We start from the raw sequence: 17,600 nt of genomic DNA, 5'->3' as shown, positions 1-17,600 counted from the left end.
CAACTTGTAACACTCCGAGCCCAACACTAGATGGCAGGACCTGTGCATAGCATGTGAATCTGCAGCGGAACATGCCATGAACAGATGTACACTGGGTAAGTGACATTTTCCTTTTTGATAATACCTCAGCATTTGGTGGTCCTAGGACAATGGAGACCACCTTTAAAACATTGACCACAATGTGTTCTTTCTGTCTACATCATCTCTGGGTCCCCACACTATGTTAGTGGGGACTACAAAATAACTAGGTTAGGGGGGCCATCATTCATTATCTTTTTATGCTTTCTCATGTCTGGAACTTTTGTTTTACATCTGAGAGAAATTATATTTTATAGTCCTTCTTTGTAATAGTTATGCGAGCCCTGAAAATGTGTAATGCAGTGTGTTCTCTAGGGGCTAAATAAATAGTTACACTGCATTACTTTCTCCCATTCTTTGTTTCATGTGAGTGTGCTCTCTAAGGGCTAACTGCATGGTTTCATGACCATGTTTCTTACAAATGTTGTTTTTATTGTGGTGTCCTCTAGGGGCTGTTCTGAGCATTGCAGTCAAAAATACTATAATATTTGTGCCACGAAAACTCGCCCCATAAAGCTTTACAGAGCATTACTTTTACAAAACAAAAAAAATGCTCATAACTCTAAGTGAATGGGACCACCTTAAAAACACTCTGTCTACATTATCTCTTGGTCCCCACACTAGGTTAGTGGGAACCCCAAAATAATAATCCCTCCCACCATTCACTGTGTTTTAAGCTTTCTCATGGCTACAACTTGTGTTTTATAGATGGGAGAAGTTTTGTTTTAAAGACCCTGTTTGTAATATAATTTCAGTAGGCCTGCTAGCAATAAAAATGATCTTTATGGGTTAAATATATGCTTACACTGCATTACTTTCTCCTTTATTTTTTGACAGGGTTATCCCCTCTTGGGGCTAACAATATGGTTACATGACATGTTTCTTACAAATTATATTTTTGTTATGGTGCTCTCTGGGGTCCGTTTTGAGCATTACAGTCTAATGCCAAAAGTTTATTTCTGATTATGTTTTATATGATAATTGTATATGTTTTAATAATCTCTTTATTACAGTTATGGCCATAATTCAAGCCAAATTGACATTCTTATTACACTATGACTGTTGGAATACTCTTGATATGTTTGTGTGCCCGTTCTAGTTTATTTCTCTTGTTACACCTCCGTGGCTGTCTTGTGTCTTTTTTTGGGGAACTGTTAGCCAGGCAGCACCTCTGTTGATAGGTTGGTGAAAGTAGTATTCTATTGAAATTAGCATGGCAGATTTAAATTAGGATGCTAAGTAGCAACACTGTCATTTTTTTCTTCAGATCAAGGAATAAGGTCAATGGAAGTGCTTTAGTTATATGCAGGGCCAATGGAATTATTATGAGGCAGGGTTTACCAGTTTATGTGGCAAGAAAAGTCCAGTTATACATTTACAAATCCATTAGCTCTAACTCAAGCAAACGTGAGACCTATTACAGTGCAAATGCTTGTTTTTCTATGGGTCATGGTCCCCTTATGCCACGTATTACTATAGTATCTTAGCGCCAGTATTTTGACATGCTAAGAATTGTATCTAGTATGCTAGTCCTAGTATTTTGCCATGCCTGCCTTTATAAACAAAGAAAGACCTTCAGTATGTCAGGGCCAACTGCAGATTTGCACGCATTGCCCCACATTCTCTCTCAAACTCATTTACATTCACTCACTCATTTACATTCACGCTCGCTTGGACACGCTCATAAATTATCACACATTTACTTTCACTCCCTCATTCTTTCTCATTAAGTGTCACTTATTCTCATTCTTTTGCATGCACTCTCCCTCACATTCACTCATACTCGTGTGCACTCCCCCCACATGTTCACTCTTACTCCTGTCTACTCACTTACTCCTGTCTACTCACTCTTACTCCTGTCTATTCACTCATACTTACAATCAGTTTTACTCTTTCATCCTTTCTCACGCACTCTTGTTCACTCTGAAGCATTCATTTTCACCTACTCCCACTCACTCATTCTCACTCCCATTAACCCCGTCACACTCTGACAGTCTTCAAACTCATTTCTGTTCTTTCTTACTCACTGTCTTCCAGTAATTCTCTCATTCTCACTCACTACCAGTCACCTAATCTCTTTCACTCACATTCACTGTAACACACACACATTCTCGCACACATACATGCTCTGTCTCATAAAAATGCATTCACAGCCTCGTACATGGACATATATATGTTCGATGGCATGTGTAGCTGCAGATACACATGCTTTGCATAAGTCCGCCATCTAGCGTTGGCCTCGGAGTGTTCCGAGTTGTTTTCTTCGAATAAGGTTTTTTGAGTCAAGAGATCGAGTGACTCCTCACTTTGGTGGTAGTGCACATGGGTATTGAGTGCTTTGTTAGATTGTTTTCTTTCCACTGTCGGGTTTGGAAGTGTTTCCTCTCACTCTGGTAGATCTTGGTTCAGTACTATCTGAACTTTTCTGTTCTTTCTCTAAACGTCGATATTGTTTTTCGATTGCGTTTTCTAACTACATTCAATCGGATTGTATCATTGGGGTTGATTAAACACCCTTTCGGGTGATCGCCCCCTTCTCAGGCCTACTTCGACACTGGCTGATGGATCGGCTTTTGTCCTTGGTACCACATCAAGTTCCCATACACCGACCAGCAGTCAGTTTGCAACCTCTGCCTCTCTCCCGATCACAAGGAGGAAACCTGTGAGGCGTGTCGATCTTTTCCGGTCCAAGAAAACTCTGCGGGATCAAAGAGCATGTTGGTTAGGTATGGCATCCAAATCGTCTGAACAAACGGCCAGCAGTTTTGGAGAGGAGCCAGCACAGACTGCAGTTTCCATCGCAGATTCTGATTCTGACCAAGATGAGGACAGCCAGTTGCCAGCGGCGCAGTACGTGAGTACACCACCCCCTTCCTATCACCAAAAACAATCCAAAAAGACTTCACAAATGGTCATGGGTCCACCACTGCTTGCCGGCCATGGTCGGACTCGAAATATACATCTCGATGACCAACCCTCTGGTTCAGCACTGAAAAAGACCAAAAAGCATTCCGCGTCGATCGAACAGCGCTCAACACCTGTTTCTGGATCGACTTGAAGAGTGGAGGCTTCCACCTTGGAGCCGAAACATCCATCTTCCATCCCAGAGCCGAAACACCCATCATCTATTTCGGAGCTGAAAAAGCTACCATCTATTTCGCAGCCAACATTCTCGGCCCAATTAAAACACTTGGTCTCCAAACTTTCGGAGCTAAAACCTGTGGGGAAGAAATACGCTCCAACTGCAGAAGAATCTTCATAGATAAGGCCCATACTTGAAGTGATGGATGATAAACAGCACAAAATCCAAATCCATAAAGATATTGAAAAGATTATGGCTTCTCCTCCTTCTACAACTAAGAGGAAATTATCTTTCCAAGAGACTTTAGAAGCTGGGCCTTCCCCTGCGAAAATATTCAAGCACAAGGAGAAACCAAAGGCAGTACATCAGCCTTCACCACCACATTCTCCTTTGCTTCCCACTTTTCCACCACCTGATACTCCACCACCACTGCCCTCACCTACACAATTTTCTCCGCAATCACATGTGTCTACACATGGGGATGGGTTGGGCGGCAGTCCCTACAGTGTAGACCCCTGGGATTTGTCTGACCCAGACCCTATTCCATCTAATAATCCTCCCAGGCATGCTTAAGCACGCATATGACATTTTTAAAGAGCCAGTGAAGGCTAGGGTACTCGCACCAAGGGTGGACAAAAAATACAAGGCTGCACCATCAGATCCACTCTTTATCGCACAACAATTGCCACCTGATTCTATTGTTGTTAGTGCAGCAGGAAAAAGGGCAAATAGTCAGTCCACAGGGGATGCTCTTCTCCGATAAAGAAAGCCGCAAGTTTGATGCAGAAGGGAAGAAAGTGGCACCTCAAGGTGCAAGTCACTGGAGAATTGCCAACCCCCAGGCTGTTTTAGCCAGATATGATAGAGCCTATTGGGATGAAATGGAGGAGTTCCTACTATATCTCCCACCAGCACACCACAAAAGAGCACAGCAGATAGTTACTGAGGGACAGTCTATCTCCAACAACCAAATTAGATCCACCCTAGATACAGCAGACCGTAGCCAGGGGTATTAACACTAGTTTTATCATCAGAAAGCATGCATGATTGCGAACATCAGGATTCAAACCTGAGATACAATAGTCTGTACTCAATATGCCTTTTAACAAACAGCAATTATTTGGACCAGAGATGGATACCACAGTGGAATTTTTTTTTAAAAAAGACTCAAACAGCTAAGGCTATGGGTGCCCTTTATACAACGCCTGCTCTGGGTACTTTTCGTAGGCCCCAGTTAAGAGATGGTTTTAAACCATCAACATCAGTGTCCTCTACGTCCTAACAAATGCAGGGACAACAATATTACACCAGAGGGTCTTTGAGAGTATCCTGCAAGGGGAACAACTTTAGAGATAGAGGTAAATTCACCCACCACAAGGGGTGCCTTCACCTCATCCAAACAGTGACTTTATGTGCATCCCTACAGAGTATACATCTCCTGTGGGAGGAAGACTGCAAAATGTCTATCAACAGTGGCAGAACATTACATCAGATCAATGGGTGCTGTCAATTATTCATAATGGTTATTGCCTAGAACTCATCTCTACTCCACCAGACATTCCCCCTCGCTCACACAGGCTTTCTGTAGAACACCTCAATTTGTTAAAAGAAGAAGTACAATCACTTCTACTCAAATGTGCAATAGAAATGGTACCTCTACCTCAACAAGGGACAGGAATATATTCTCCATACTTCCTTATACCAAAAAAGGCTGGTACTCTCAGACCAGTCCTGGATCTCAGACCCCTCAATCAGTACATTCTATCAGAGCATTTCCATAAGGTCACTCTTCAGGATATCTTTCCCCTGTTACGAAAACAGGACTACATGACAGCATTAGATCTAAAAGACCCTTACTTCCAAATTCCCATACATCCAGATCATCGCAAATACCTAAGATTTGTCATAGCAGGCAAGCACTACCAATTCAAAGTGCTACCCTTTGGAGTAACAACAGCACCAAGGGGTATTCACCAAATGCCTGGCAGTAGTTGCAGAATATCTCAGAAGGCAACACACATATACATGCCTTTCCCTATCTGGAAGACTGGCTCGTAAAAGCCAGCCCCATTCAAACCTGTCAACAACACACACAATGCACTATCGATACCCTACACAGTCTAGGGTTCACAAACAATTTAACAAAAATGTAATCTCCAACCAGTGCAAATACAACTGTGTCTGGGAGCAATTCTGAATACACAGTCAGCATTATCGTACCCAAACCCACAGAGAATTCAAGCATTCTACAATCTCATATCTCAACTACAATACAGTCAAACGTACACAGTAAAGTTTATCATGAAAACTGTTGGGAATGATGGCATGGTGCATGGCAGTAGAAACCAATGCATGTCTAAACATGAGACCCCTACAGCAGTGTCTATCTCAGGCACAGGGTCACCTTCACGATCTAGTGTTGTCGGACCGCCAAACGTACAACTTTCTGCAATGGTGGAATCACACCAACTTATCAAAAGGGCAGCCATTTCAGGACCCTGTGCCACAGACCATAATCACCACTGATGCATCGATGACAGGTTGGGGAGCACAGCTGAACAATTTTACCATATAGGGAGAATGGGACTCAATTCAACAAATTTACCACATAAACTACTTGGAATTGCTAGCAGTGTTCCCAGCACTCAAAGCATTCCAACCACAGATCACACACACAATAGTGTTGATAAGAACAGACAACCTGACAATGTATTATCTGCAAAAACACAGACGCACACACTCATCACAATTGTCCCTTATAGCACAGACAATTTGGAAATGGGCAATACTCAATCACATTCTAATACTAGCGTAGTATATCCCAGGGATACACAATCAACTAAGATGCATCAACAAATACTTAAATGGGAGATTCGCCTAGATGTGATTCAACAGTACTTTCGCATGTGGGGAACACCAGACATAGACCTCTTCATAACAAGAGACAATGCAAAATGCCAAAACTTTGCATCCAGGTACCCACACCCTCAATCCAAGGGCAATGCTCTATGGCTCAATTGGTCAGGGATATTTGCTTACCCTTTTCCCCCCTCTCCCACTAATTCCATTTCTGGTCATCAAGATCCGTCACACCTTCCTCACTATAATATTCATAGCTCCCACGTGGGCAGGTCAACACTGGTACACAACACTATTAGATCTATCTGTAGTACCACGTCACAGGCTCCCAAACAAGCCAGACCTATTGACTCAAAACAAAGGTCAAATCGGGCATCCCAATTCCAGTATGCTCAACCTGGCGATTTGGCTCCTGAGGTCATAGTTTGGATATCTACAGTTTCCATCAGAAAGTATGGACATTCTAAAGGAAGCACTTAAACCTAGAACCAGACAGTGATATGCAGCTAAATGGAAATGTTTTGTATACTACTGCCTACCCAAAACAATTGATTCACTTAAAGCATCAGCACAGGATATTGTCTGTTATTTGCTTCACTTAAAAAAGCAAATCTGGCATCTATTAAAATTCATTTAACAACAATATCAGCTTACCTCCTAAACAGACAGCATACTTCTGTGTTTGGAATACCTGTCATAAAAGCTTTTATGGAAGGCTTTAAAAGAGTTATTCCACCTACTGTCCCACCATCTCCTGTCTGGAATCTTAACTTTGTGCTCACAAGACATTTGGGTCCACAATTTGAACCCATGCATTCTTGTGCTCCCCAGTTTCTCTCATGGAAGGTTGGTTTTCTAGTAGCAATTACTTCCTTAAGGAGAGTTCGTGAAATCCAAGCATTCACTTTAGAAGAACCTTTCTTCCAAATTCACAAGAATAAAATATTACTTAAAACAAACCCAAAATTCCTAACCTAAGTGGTTTCACCATTTCACATCAATCAGTCAGTGGAATTGCCAGTCTTCTTTCCACAGCCAGATTCAGTTGCCCAAAGAGCTCTTGACACTGTTGATGTCAGAAGAGCTCTCATGTATTACATAGACAGAATAAAAGACTTCAGAAATTCTAAGCAACTTTTTGAAGCTTTCCAGAAACCTCATAAGGGTAATCCTATTTCAAAACAGGGATTAGCCAGATGGATAGTAAAGTGTATTCAAACTTGCTATCTTAAAGCTAAAAGACAGCTGTTAGTAACTCCTAAAACACATTCTACTAGAAAGAAAGGAGCTTCAGTGGCATTCTTAGGAAATATACCAGTGGCAGACATAAACAAAGCAGCCACATGGTCCACAGCACACACATGCAGATGTTGGTCAAGCAGTGCTTAAAACACTATTTCAAGTGGATGTGTTATCTTGCCAACAGGCAGATGTTGGTCAAGCAGTGCTTAAAACACTATTTCAAGGTACTCCAACTCCTACAGGCTAGCCACCGCTTTCTTTAGGATGGGGACTACTTTTCAGTCTATGCAAAGCATGTGTATTTGCAGCTACACATGCCATCGAACAGAAAGTGCAACTTATCCAGTATACATATGTTCGTGGCATGTAGTGCTGCGGATTCACATGCGTCCTCCCTGGAAGCCTGTAGCCGTTGTAGTACTTTCTTTATGTAAATATGTGTATACATTGCATGGACGTCTTTTCCATATATATATATATATATTTATGTTTGATACCATGTGTAGCTGCAGATACAAATGCTATGCATATTCCTGCCATCTAGTGTTGGGCTCTGAGTGTTACAAGTTGTTTTTCTTCGAAGAAGTGTTTTCGAGTCACAGGATCGAGTGGCTCCTCCTCATCGACTCCATCTTAGATTGTTTTCTTTCCGCCATCAGGTTCGGACGTGTTTTTTGTTCGCTCTGGTAGTTCGAGTTGGAAAAGTCCTAAAAACTCTCTAATTCGTCGGTATTGTTTTGATCGCGTATCATCTCTCATAGACACTTCGCTACCAGCGGATCCATCTTCTTTACTCGCCCTTCGGGGCACCCGTGCCCAACTCAGGCCTGGTCGGGCCGACCATGTGGAAGCCTCATGGACCGGACCCCATTTCGCTTTTGTCCTCTGTGCCACGCCAAGTTCCCATATACAGACCAACATCTCGTGTGTAATCTTTGTCTATCTCCAGACCATCAAGAGGATACTTGTGAGGCCTGCAGATCCTTCTGCTCGAAGAAGACTCTACGAGACAGAAGAGCACGAAGGTTGGAAATGGCGTCGAAGCACCGAACGTCTTGACGTGGGGGAAGAGGAGATTATGCACACCGCAGTCTCCGTCCAAGGGTTCGATTCCAAGCAGGAGTCCGAGGAGGACAGACCGGTCACGGCAGGACTGCACGTGAGTACGCCTGCCCCTGTCCAATCCAAGCCCTCGGGAATGCCAATGCCAGAAGGCCATGGCTCCACCTGCAAAAAGACTTCAGGTGACCAAGCAACAACTTCGACACCAAGAAAGGCCACGTCACCGAAGCCTTCGGACTCGAGCCGAAGCACAGGCTCCGAAACAGGCAAACACCGACCCATCGAGTCGAAGCCTCGAAAATCCCTTTCGGAGCCGAGGCTAACATCTATTCCCGGCCTTTCGATCCTGAGAAAACCGGCTTCGGAGCCGAAAAGACCCATCTACACAGAGGAGCATGGACTTTCGAAACTACTTTAAGAAAGCCATAGATTTTCAGAGGAACTCACACAAAGTGAGGAAATTGATGAAAGGCAGGCCAGAATTCATATTCATAAAGACACTGGCAAGATTCTAACTGCACCTCCTCTGAAGACTAAGAGGGAGCTAGCCTTTCAAGGACAATTGCACACTGATCAGCCACCAGCTAAAGTGCCAAAGCCTAAGCAAAAATCTCCACCTCCAATTTTCACCTCATCAGTCTCCTCCTCATTCTCCTCACCTGACTGTCTCTCCACCTACTACTCCTACACCTGCACAGTCTCCTGTGCACTCTGCAGATTCACAACATGACAATGTCGACCCATGGGAGCTCTATGATCCAGATCCCATTTCTGATAGTAGCCCAGACTGCTATCCTTCCAAACCATCACCACCAGAAGATAGCACTGGATACACAAGTTCTGGCTAGGGCAGCATCATACCACAATGCAGCCATGCACACCGAGCCTTTTGAGGATGATTTTCTCTTTAATACATTATCCTCCACTCACACTACTTACCAGTCCCTTCCCATGCTTCCAGGCAGTGGAGAAAAAATATAAACCACCTCCCTCTGACCCGGCATTCATTACTCCGCAACTGCCTCCTGATTCTGTAGTTGTGAGTGCGGCAAGGAAAAGGGCCAACTCCCAGTCATCTGGTGATGCACCACCACCAGACAAGGAGAGCAGGAAATTTGATGCTGCTGGCAAAAGAGTAGCATCGCAAGCAGCTAATCAATGGAGAATAGCCAACTCCCAAGCACTACTGGCTAGGTATGATAGGACCCACTAGGACGAGATGAAAGATATCATCCAGCATCTCCCCAAAGATCAACAAAAGATGGCACAGCAAATAGTCAAGGAAGGGCAGGCTATTACTAACAACCAGATTAGGTCAGCTCTAGACTCAGCAGACACAGCAGCTAGGACAATCAATACTGCCGTTCTATTCGGAGAGGGTTTAAACCGGAAATCCAGCAGGCTGTCCTTAATATGCCATTCAATGAGAAACAGCTTTTTGGCCCTGAAGTTGATACGGCCATTGAAAAGATGAAGAAAGACTCAGACACCGCTAAAGCCATGGGTGCTCTGTATACTACACAATACAGAGGTTCATTTTGAAAACCTGAATACAGGGGTGGTTTTAGAGCACAAACATCTGAGGCATCCACCTCACAATCCAAACCATCGTACCAGCCTCAGTACCAACGAGGTGGGTTTAGAGGAACTTATAAAGGCCAATTCCCCAGAGGTAGGGGAAAATATCAGCCAACAAAACAAGCCTCACAGACAAAACAGTGACTCGCTCCACATCTTCCCTCATCACACTTCATCTGTGGGAGGAAGACTGCAAGACGTTCCACAGAAATTGGTTACCCATTACAAACAGACAACTGGGTATTGTCCATTATCCGCAATGGTTACTGCATAGAATTGGCACCAAATTCCCCCAGATATACCTCCAAAACCACACAAACTCTCCTCCCAACAGATCTCCATGTTGCAAGAAGTACAGTCACTATTACTCAAACAAGCCATAGAGCTTGTACCACAACATCAGATAGGAACAGGGGTTTACTCCCTGTACTTCCTTATCCCCAAAAAAGATGGAACCTTGAGACCAATACTAGATCTCAGAACTCTCAATCTTTACATCCTATCAGAACACTTTCACATGGTAACACTACAGGACGTAGTTCCACTGCTACTACAACAAGATTTCATGGCGACATTAGACCTCAAGAATGCGTATTTTCACATACCCATCCATCCAGCGCAAAGAAAGTATCTCAGGTTTGTAATACAGGGAAAACATTAACAGTTCAAAGTGTTACCCTTCGGGATAACAACAGCTCCCAGAGTATTTTCAAAATGCCTTGCTGTAATTGCAGCCTACCTAAGAAGGCAACACATCCATGTCTTTCCATATCTCGACGATTGGCTAATAAAATCCAACAGTCATACACAGTGTCAAAACCATACACATTATGTAATACAAACCCTACACACTCTAGGGTTCTCTATAAACTACCAGAAATCCCACTTGCAACCTGCGCAAATTCAACAGTATTTAGGAGCCACACTAAATACGCAAACAGCACGTGCAAGCCCAAGTCCACAAAGAGTACAAACATTCCACAATGTATTGCCACAAATTCAGTCAAACCAATAGTACACAGTCAAATTTGTCATGAAACTGTTGGGCATGGTGGCATCATGCTTCGCCATTGTCCCAAATGCAAGATTAAACATGCGGCCCTTACAGCGGTGCCTTGCAAAACAATGGTCACAGGCACACAATCAACTTCAAGATCTAGTGTTGATAGACCACCAAACACGCATATCGCTTCAGTGGTGGAATTCCACAAATGTAAACAAAGGGCGGCCATTTCAAGAGTCTGTGCCTCAAACCACACTTACAACAGATGCATCAATGATAGGATGGGGAGCACACCTCAACAATCACAATGTTCAAGGACAATGGGACACCAAACACAAACAACTTCACATAAATCACCTAGAATTGCTAGCCGTATTCCTAGCACTCAAAGCCTTTCAACCTCTTCTCATTCACTAACACATTCTGATCAAAACAGACAACATGACTACAATGTATTACCTAAACAAACAAGGAGGGACCCACTCATCGCAACTGTCTCTTCTAGCACAACAAATTTGGCACTGGCAATACACACGAAGAAAAACAACTTGTAACACTCCAAGCCCAACACTAGATGGCAGGAATATGCATAGCATGTGAATCTGCAGCGGAACATGCCACAAACAGATGTACACTAGGTAAGTGACATTTTCCATAGAGATAGATAGATATAGATATATATATATAGATATATATATATATATATATATATATATATATATATATATATATATTCACATACATTTCTTCACTCCTTACTTCACCCTCCTGCGGGAAAACAATCTAACAGAAGACTCAATGCTCATGTGCACTATAACCGAGGGGAGGAGTCACTCAATCTCGTGACTCGAAAAAGCTTCTTTGAATAAAAACAATTTGTAACACTCCGAGCTCAACACTAGATGGTGGACTTATGCATAGCTTGTGAATCTGTAGCACTACATGCCACAAACAGATGTACACTAGATAAGTGACATTATTATATATATATTTGGAGTTCGGCCATTGCTTACCATTTGTTGTCTTTCCCGTCACTCGCATTTGCTTGCTTACTATTCAATTTCTTGCCTTGTCCATCTTGCCTGTCTCTCCCCTTGGGCATTGCCAATTTACTTTTACTGCTCTTTTACGGACTTAGTTGTTTCTTTTGTATTAACAACTCCACAGGGATACTTATGTTTTCCACCTCTCTTCTCAGTGTGCTTCTCTTCCCCAACTCCATGCTGCGTTCTCTTACCCATGTACTTTCCCCTGCGTGTTTAACATTGCCCTCTCAACCTTGTTTCTCCTCTACACTCCTGCCCTCAGTATTGCTTTTTTCCTCTTTCTTCTTCCTCACCCGTAATTTTCTCCATTGCTTGCTTTCCAGTTAAATTCTTCCCCATCTACTCTCCAATGCTCCCTCTCCTGCTGCTTTTCCTCCTCACCCCTGCTTTGCTACCCACACCCCTGCCTCACTTTTGCACCGCCCGTATTTCTTCTCTCTCATTGGTCACCCCAATTTTTAACCCCACCCCTCCCGCCATGTCTTTTCCTCCACCACCCCACACCCCTACTGTTTTGTTAATACAAAATACTGTGCCGTCATGCTTTAGTGCCTTTTTTAAAGCCTATTTTCTTTAGCCATGCGACACAGGATCAGGGAAGCTGTACAGCACGGGAGAAAACTATTGGCAAAATTAGTAGCTCAGAAAGGTAAAAACTGTTTGATTTGCCAATAGTTTTTAAGATTTTTTTTCAAAACATCAGTGGATTTTTATAGCACAGCTGATCACATGGGGAAGGGTATCCAGGCACTGGGGCTTTAGAGCTCAGTTGAATAGCCAGGTCTTCAATGCTTATGGAATTTCAGTAGAGAGGATCAGGTCTGTAGCTGCAGGGGGAGGCTGTTCTATGACTTGCTGCCAGATAGGAGCGTCCTCCATTTCTGCTACGGTGAATACGAGGTGTGTGAGCGGGGGAAACTGACACTTGAGGGATGGTGGAAGCTGAGGCTTTAGTTGATGTGGGAGGGTCCCTGGTTGTGTAGAGCCTTATGATCGTGGACAGGCAGTTTGATTTGCCTTCTTTCTGTATTCGGAGCCAGTGGTGTCTTCTGAGGTGGGTGGTGAATAATGTTTGATGGGGGAGTTTGAGTATGAGTCTGGTGGCGGCATTCCATATGATCTGTAGTCTCTGTAGGAGGTTGGTGTTGCCGTATTCCCGTCGGCTGGTGATGATGGTCTGTGTGACAGTGCGTCTTGTGTCCTGGTAGAGCCACTTGAAGACACTTTGTAGCATGCATAGAGTAAAGAAGTAGGCTGAGAAGACTGTGTTAACGTGGGATCTTTTGGTCATCTTGCTGTCCAGGATGATGCCTAGGTTTCTGGTGTGTTCCGCTGCAGTCATGATGGTCCTAGATTTGTTGGCTACCGGAGGTGTTCCAGGCTGTAGCATCGTTGCCACAAATGAGTACTTCTGCTTTGTCAGAGTTCAGTTTCAGACAGCTGTCTTTCATCTGTGTCACAGCACTCGTCATGCACATGAGCAAGTTGGTTCTGGTGGTTGTGGTGTCTTTGGCGAGGGAGAGGATGAGTTGTGTGTCATCTGCATAGGATATGATGTTGAGTTAGTGGGATCTGACGTCTGTCACGGAGATGATGCACATGTTGAAGAAGGTGGGGCTAAGAGATGATCCTTGGGGGATGCCACATATTATGACTTTGGGTTTAGGGATGAATGGATGCAGGCAGCCCTTTTGTGTTCTTTCACTGAGGAAGAAGGTGATGCATTCAAGTGCATCTCCTTGTATTCCTATGTGGTATGGTGTGGCCTTGTGATGAGTACGTGGTGAGATACAGTATTGAAGGCTGCTGAGAGGTTGAGGAGGATGAGTGCAGCCATTTCTCCGCGGTCGAGGAGGACTGTGATATCGGTTGTGGCGATCAGAGTGGTCTCGGTGCTGTGGTTGCTGCAGAATCCATACTGAGGTGTTGAGGAGATGGTTGTGTATCAGGTGGCATGTGAGCTGCCTGTTGATGTCTTTCTACAGTACCTTGGCTGGGAAGGTGAGCAGGGAGATGGGTCAGTAGTTTTTTAATTTTTGCTGGGGTCAGCTCATGGCTTCTTGATTTGTGGCGTGACCTTGGCTTGTTTGCGGTCTTTGGGGAAAGTGGCTGGAGCAAGAAAGGTGTTGAGCACGGTGGTGAGTTTGTGGCTAATCCTGTGATTTCCAAGACTGAAGATGTGGTGTGGACAAGGATCTGTGGGAGCTCCTGAGTGGATGGTGCTCATGGTTGTGTCGGTGAGCTGGTTCCACGTGTGGAACTGGTGGTCATAACTGGTGACAGTGAAGGGGGGGGGAGAGAAGAGGAAGTCTGTCTGCATGGGCTGGGATTTGAAGTTTCTGTAGATGGTGCTGATGATGTTGTAGAAAAGGTTGGCGAGATTGTCACAGAGTTCTTGAGAGGGAGTTATACTATTTTCTGTGGCCGTGGCATTGGAGAACTCCCTGACGAATCTTGAAATGTTCTATGCTGTTGTTGGAGCTGGCATTGATCCTTTCGGTAGGGCACTCTTCTTCTCTCTTATCCTGTAGTACTGGCTGAGGGAGGTTGTGAAGGGGGTCCTGTTGAGGGTGTTCTTGCTCGCACGCCATCCTCTTTCCAATCGTTTGCAGTCAAGTTTTGCTCTTCTCAGTTCTTCAGTGTACCATCTTGCTTCCTTTGTGGATGGTGTGAGGATGTGTTCCAGAGCGCCTGTCCATTGGGTCTGGGTGACTTTACTCAAGCTGTGGTGAGGGGTGTTGGATGGAGTGGTGGTGACGGTGTGCAGACTGGAGATGTTGAAATGAACGATGGAGTGGTTGGTCCAGTTGAGTTCGGTGACATGGTTGTATTTAACTTGTTTGCTGGAGGTGAAGAGGGGCTCCAGTGTGTGTCTTGTGGTGAGTGGGGTCGCTGACAAGTTTGGTGAGGCCAATGTTGCTCATGCTGTCGGAGGTTGATGGTGTTGTGGTCGTTGGTGTCACTGTGGTAGACGTTTGGGTAGCAGAGGAAGATGTAGTCATTTGAGTTTACAGCGAAGAGGCAGGGGTGTTGAAGTCAGCAATGATTTTGCGGAAACTGGTGCGAGGCCTGGGTCTGTAGAAGAGGGTGCCTCTAATGGTGGATTTGCCATCGGTTTGGAGATTGAAGTTGAGGCTGGGTGACGTCCGGTGTGGTGGTGCACTGGTTGGTTTCTTTGTAGATGATGATCTTGATGTCTCCTGTGGTTTTGTTGATGCGGTTCTGGTGTGCAATCTTGTATCCCTCTTATTTTGCTGCAGCGATGTTGGGGGGGGCAGACAAAGGGGTGAGCCATGTTTTGTGAGGAAGGTGACGTCTGGTGAGAGGTTGGTGGTGGGGTCCCATAGCTCCATAGCGTGCTTCATGAGTGAACATCTGTTAAGGAGAATGCAAATGAGGTGTGTTTGTGCTAGGCCGGTGTGTTTAGTGGTGGGTGGAGTGTTTGTGTGTAGGTTGTTGCAGGTGAAAGGCCCTACAGTGGAGGGAGGTGTGACGAGTTGGAGGTGTGACGAGTTGGCAGTGTGCTGGGAGGTCCAGGGTCAAGGGCACGGGGTTCTATGGTGGGGTAGATGTGGAGGTGAAGAGATTAAGGGTTTCTGGCACTGAGCACGGGCCAGGAACAGACTGAGTTACCTTAGGCTGCTTTAAGTAGGTCTTTGGAAGTGGGAGGAACACTTGTGGTTGTGGGCAGGGCTAGCAAGAGGCTGGGAAGCACGTGGAAGGAGCAAGCAGGGGAGCTTGAGGGTGGGAAAGTGCTGGAAAAGGCAGTGAAAGCGGGAAAAACTGCTAAGGCACTACAGAGAGAAAGAGGCAATGAGATAAAGAGGCAGGAAAATAGAGGAAAGCAATTTGAGAGAGGGGCAAACCGAAGGGCAGAACAGATGAGATAATGAAGTGGACAGGCAGTGGCAAGGCAAAGAGGAGACCGCGGCTGGCAGCGGCAACAGACAAATGAGGATGGTAGCTGTTAAGGAGCCTGAAAGCAAAGGGAGAGAGCTGAACATGATGACGATGAGGACAACATGACAATGTCAACCTTTAAAGCTGTCGCTAGGTCAGACCTCAAATGGAATGCATTGTTTATAATAGCCTTCAAATGTAGCATCGTTCACATAACGTTTTTATTTGTCTGACTGAATCTGATATTGAGCTTGACTTAGCATTGGTGTGTATCAACAGGAAATTAACCAGTAGGGGGTTGAGAAGGCAAGATTGTATATAAATCAGTGTCATCTATTTTATCAAATAGATGCACTGGCCCAAACGCACACTCTTGAATAGTCTATTTACTCTCTTTATTTACTGTCATCGGTGAGGGAAATTCCCAGTTGTTATAAGAAGCAAAAAATTAGCTCTCGGACAGTTTTGTTTGAGGTACATTTTGTTTGGTGTAGGTTGGCCTATGCCAACAACATTAGATCAGACATAGGCATATGTTAGGTGTGACAAAATATATATATATATATATATATCTCCACCTCATAGTGTGTGATTTCTCTCTGCCTGGCTCATTTCTTGCTAATCTTGTGGCTGCATGATAAAAACCAGAGTTGATGTAACTGTTAAACTGTTCTGTGTAAAGCTTAGAGAAGGAACAACTTGTTTTGCAGTAAGTCTACGTTCAGAAAAACTGTGATGAAAGGTAAATTGTATCCTCTTCGTTGTACGTTTTGTATTATGTGAATGTATACATTATGTGATATTCTCTCATACAGGTAGCCTTATGTTTAAGAAAGTGATTGTTTCTCTGCATTTACATTGATTAAAGATACTTCTTTATTTATTATTTTGTCTTAGACCCTACTCTTTAATCCCACCAAGCCGTTCTCCAGAGGTGCAGGCAATCAGAATGCAGATGTAGATTTGATGATTGACTGCTTGGTTTCCTGCTTTCGAATAAACCCTCACAACAATCAGCACTTTAAGGTAAAATGCTAAACGTTTAAGGTAAACTTAGTGTTGTTGTTAGAAATAAATGCAGTTTACTGTCAAGCTAAATGTTCATTTTTGTTTTCGACATTAGCCTTACAAAAACATCCAGACATTAATTTTCATAATAAATAATATCATTTAAAATTTAAGAAGAGAACAGTCTGTCCAGTTCGTACCTGCTGATCAGTATGGATATGCCATTTGTACTTGTTATTAATCTAGTGGATTATTAATCTAGTGGGCTCTGAACCATTTTGTGCATGTATTTTTACTTTAGAACTTGTAGTGTCAATGAAAATTGGCACAATACTGCAGAAGCTTTTTTGAGCAGCAGATGTGCTCTAAGCTAGAATGGTTGGCACAGGCTAGCACAACGGTATTTTGATTTTCAACAGCAGCTTTAATGATTTACCATGCAGTGTCTCTATAAAAAAAAAAGTATGGAATATATTTGCCATCAGGGCATCCACTGCATTTACCGGCTTGACACATGCCCTCTGTAGTAAATGCTTTTAAAATGGAAAACACAGCAGCAGTAACCCAATATCACATCTCTATTCTCCTACAAATGTGCATTTGAAAAACCTTTTGATATGCCTGTCTACTGGCTGGAGAATATTGCATCCGGCAGAACCAATTCCATAGTTTGAGGAATGTCTCCTAAATGTGTGTTTGTGGTGGTCACTACGTGGCTATTTAATTTTCCTATTAGCTACAT

General features: G+C 43.8%; 1 protein-coding gene across 8 annotated transcripts in view; it reads left to right on the top strand.

Moving 5' to 3' along the window:
• The window catches only part of NF1 (neurofibromin 1), a 1,379,374-nt gene that overhangs the window by 251,303 nt on the left and 1,110,471 nt on the right, over positions 1-17,600 (top strand). For all 8 annotated transcript variants that reach the window (XM_069226659.1, XM_069226655.1, XM_069226657.1 and 5 more), the window contains exon 10: positions 16,748-16,876. In XM_069226659.1, the coding sequence (XP_069082760.1) occupies positions 16,748-16,876 (129 nt within the window). The remainder of the gene's footprint in view (positions 1-16,747; positions 16,877-17,600) is intronic.

The sequence above is a fragment of the Pleurodeles waltl genome, chromosome 3_2 (assembly GCF_031143425.1).
Source record: "Pleurodeles waltl isolate 20211129_DDA chromosome 3_2, aPleWal1.hap1.20221129, whole genome shotgun sequence".
Taxonomy (NCBI): domain Eukaryota; kingdom Metazoa; phylum Chordata; class Amphibia; order Caudata; family Salamandridae; genus Pleurodeles; species Pleurodeles waltl.
The sequence above is the reverse complement of the archived record's forward strand: the minus strand, read 5'-3'. Positions and strand labels throughout refer to the sequence as shown.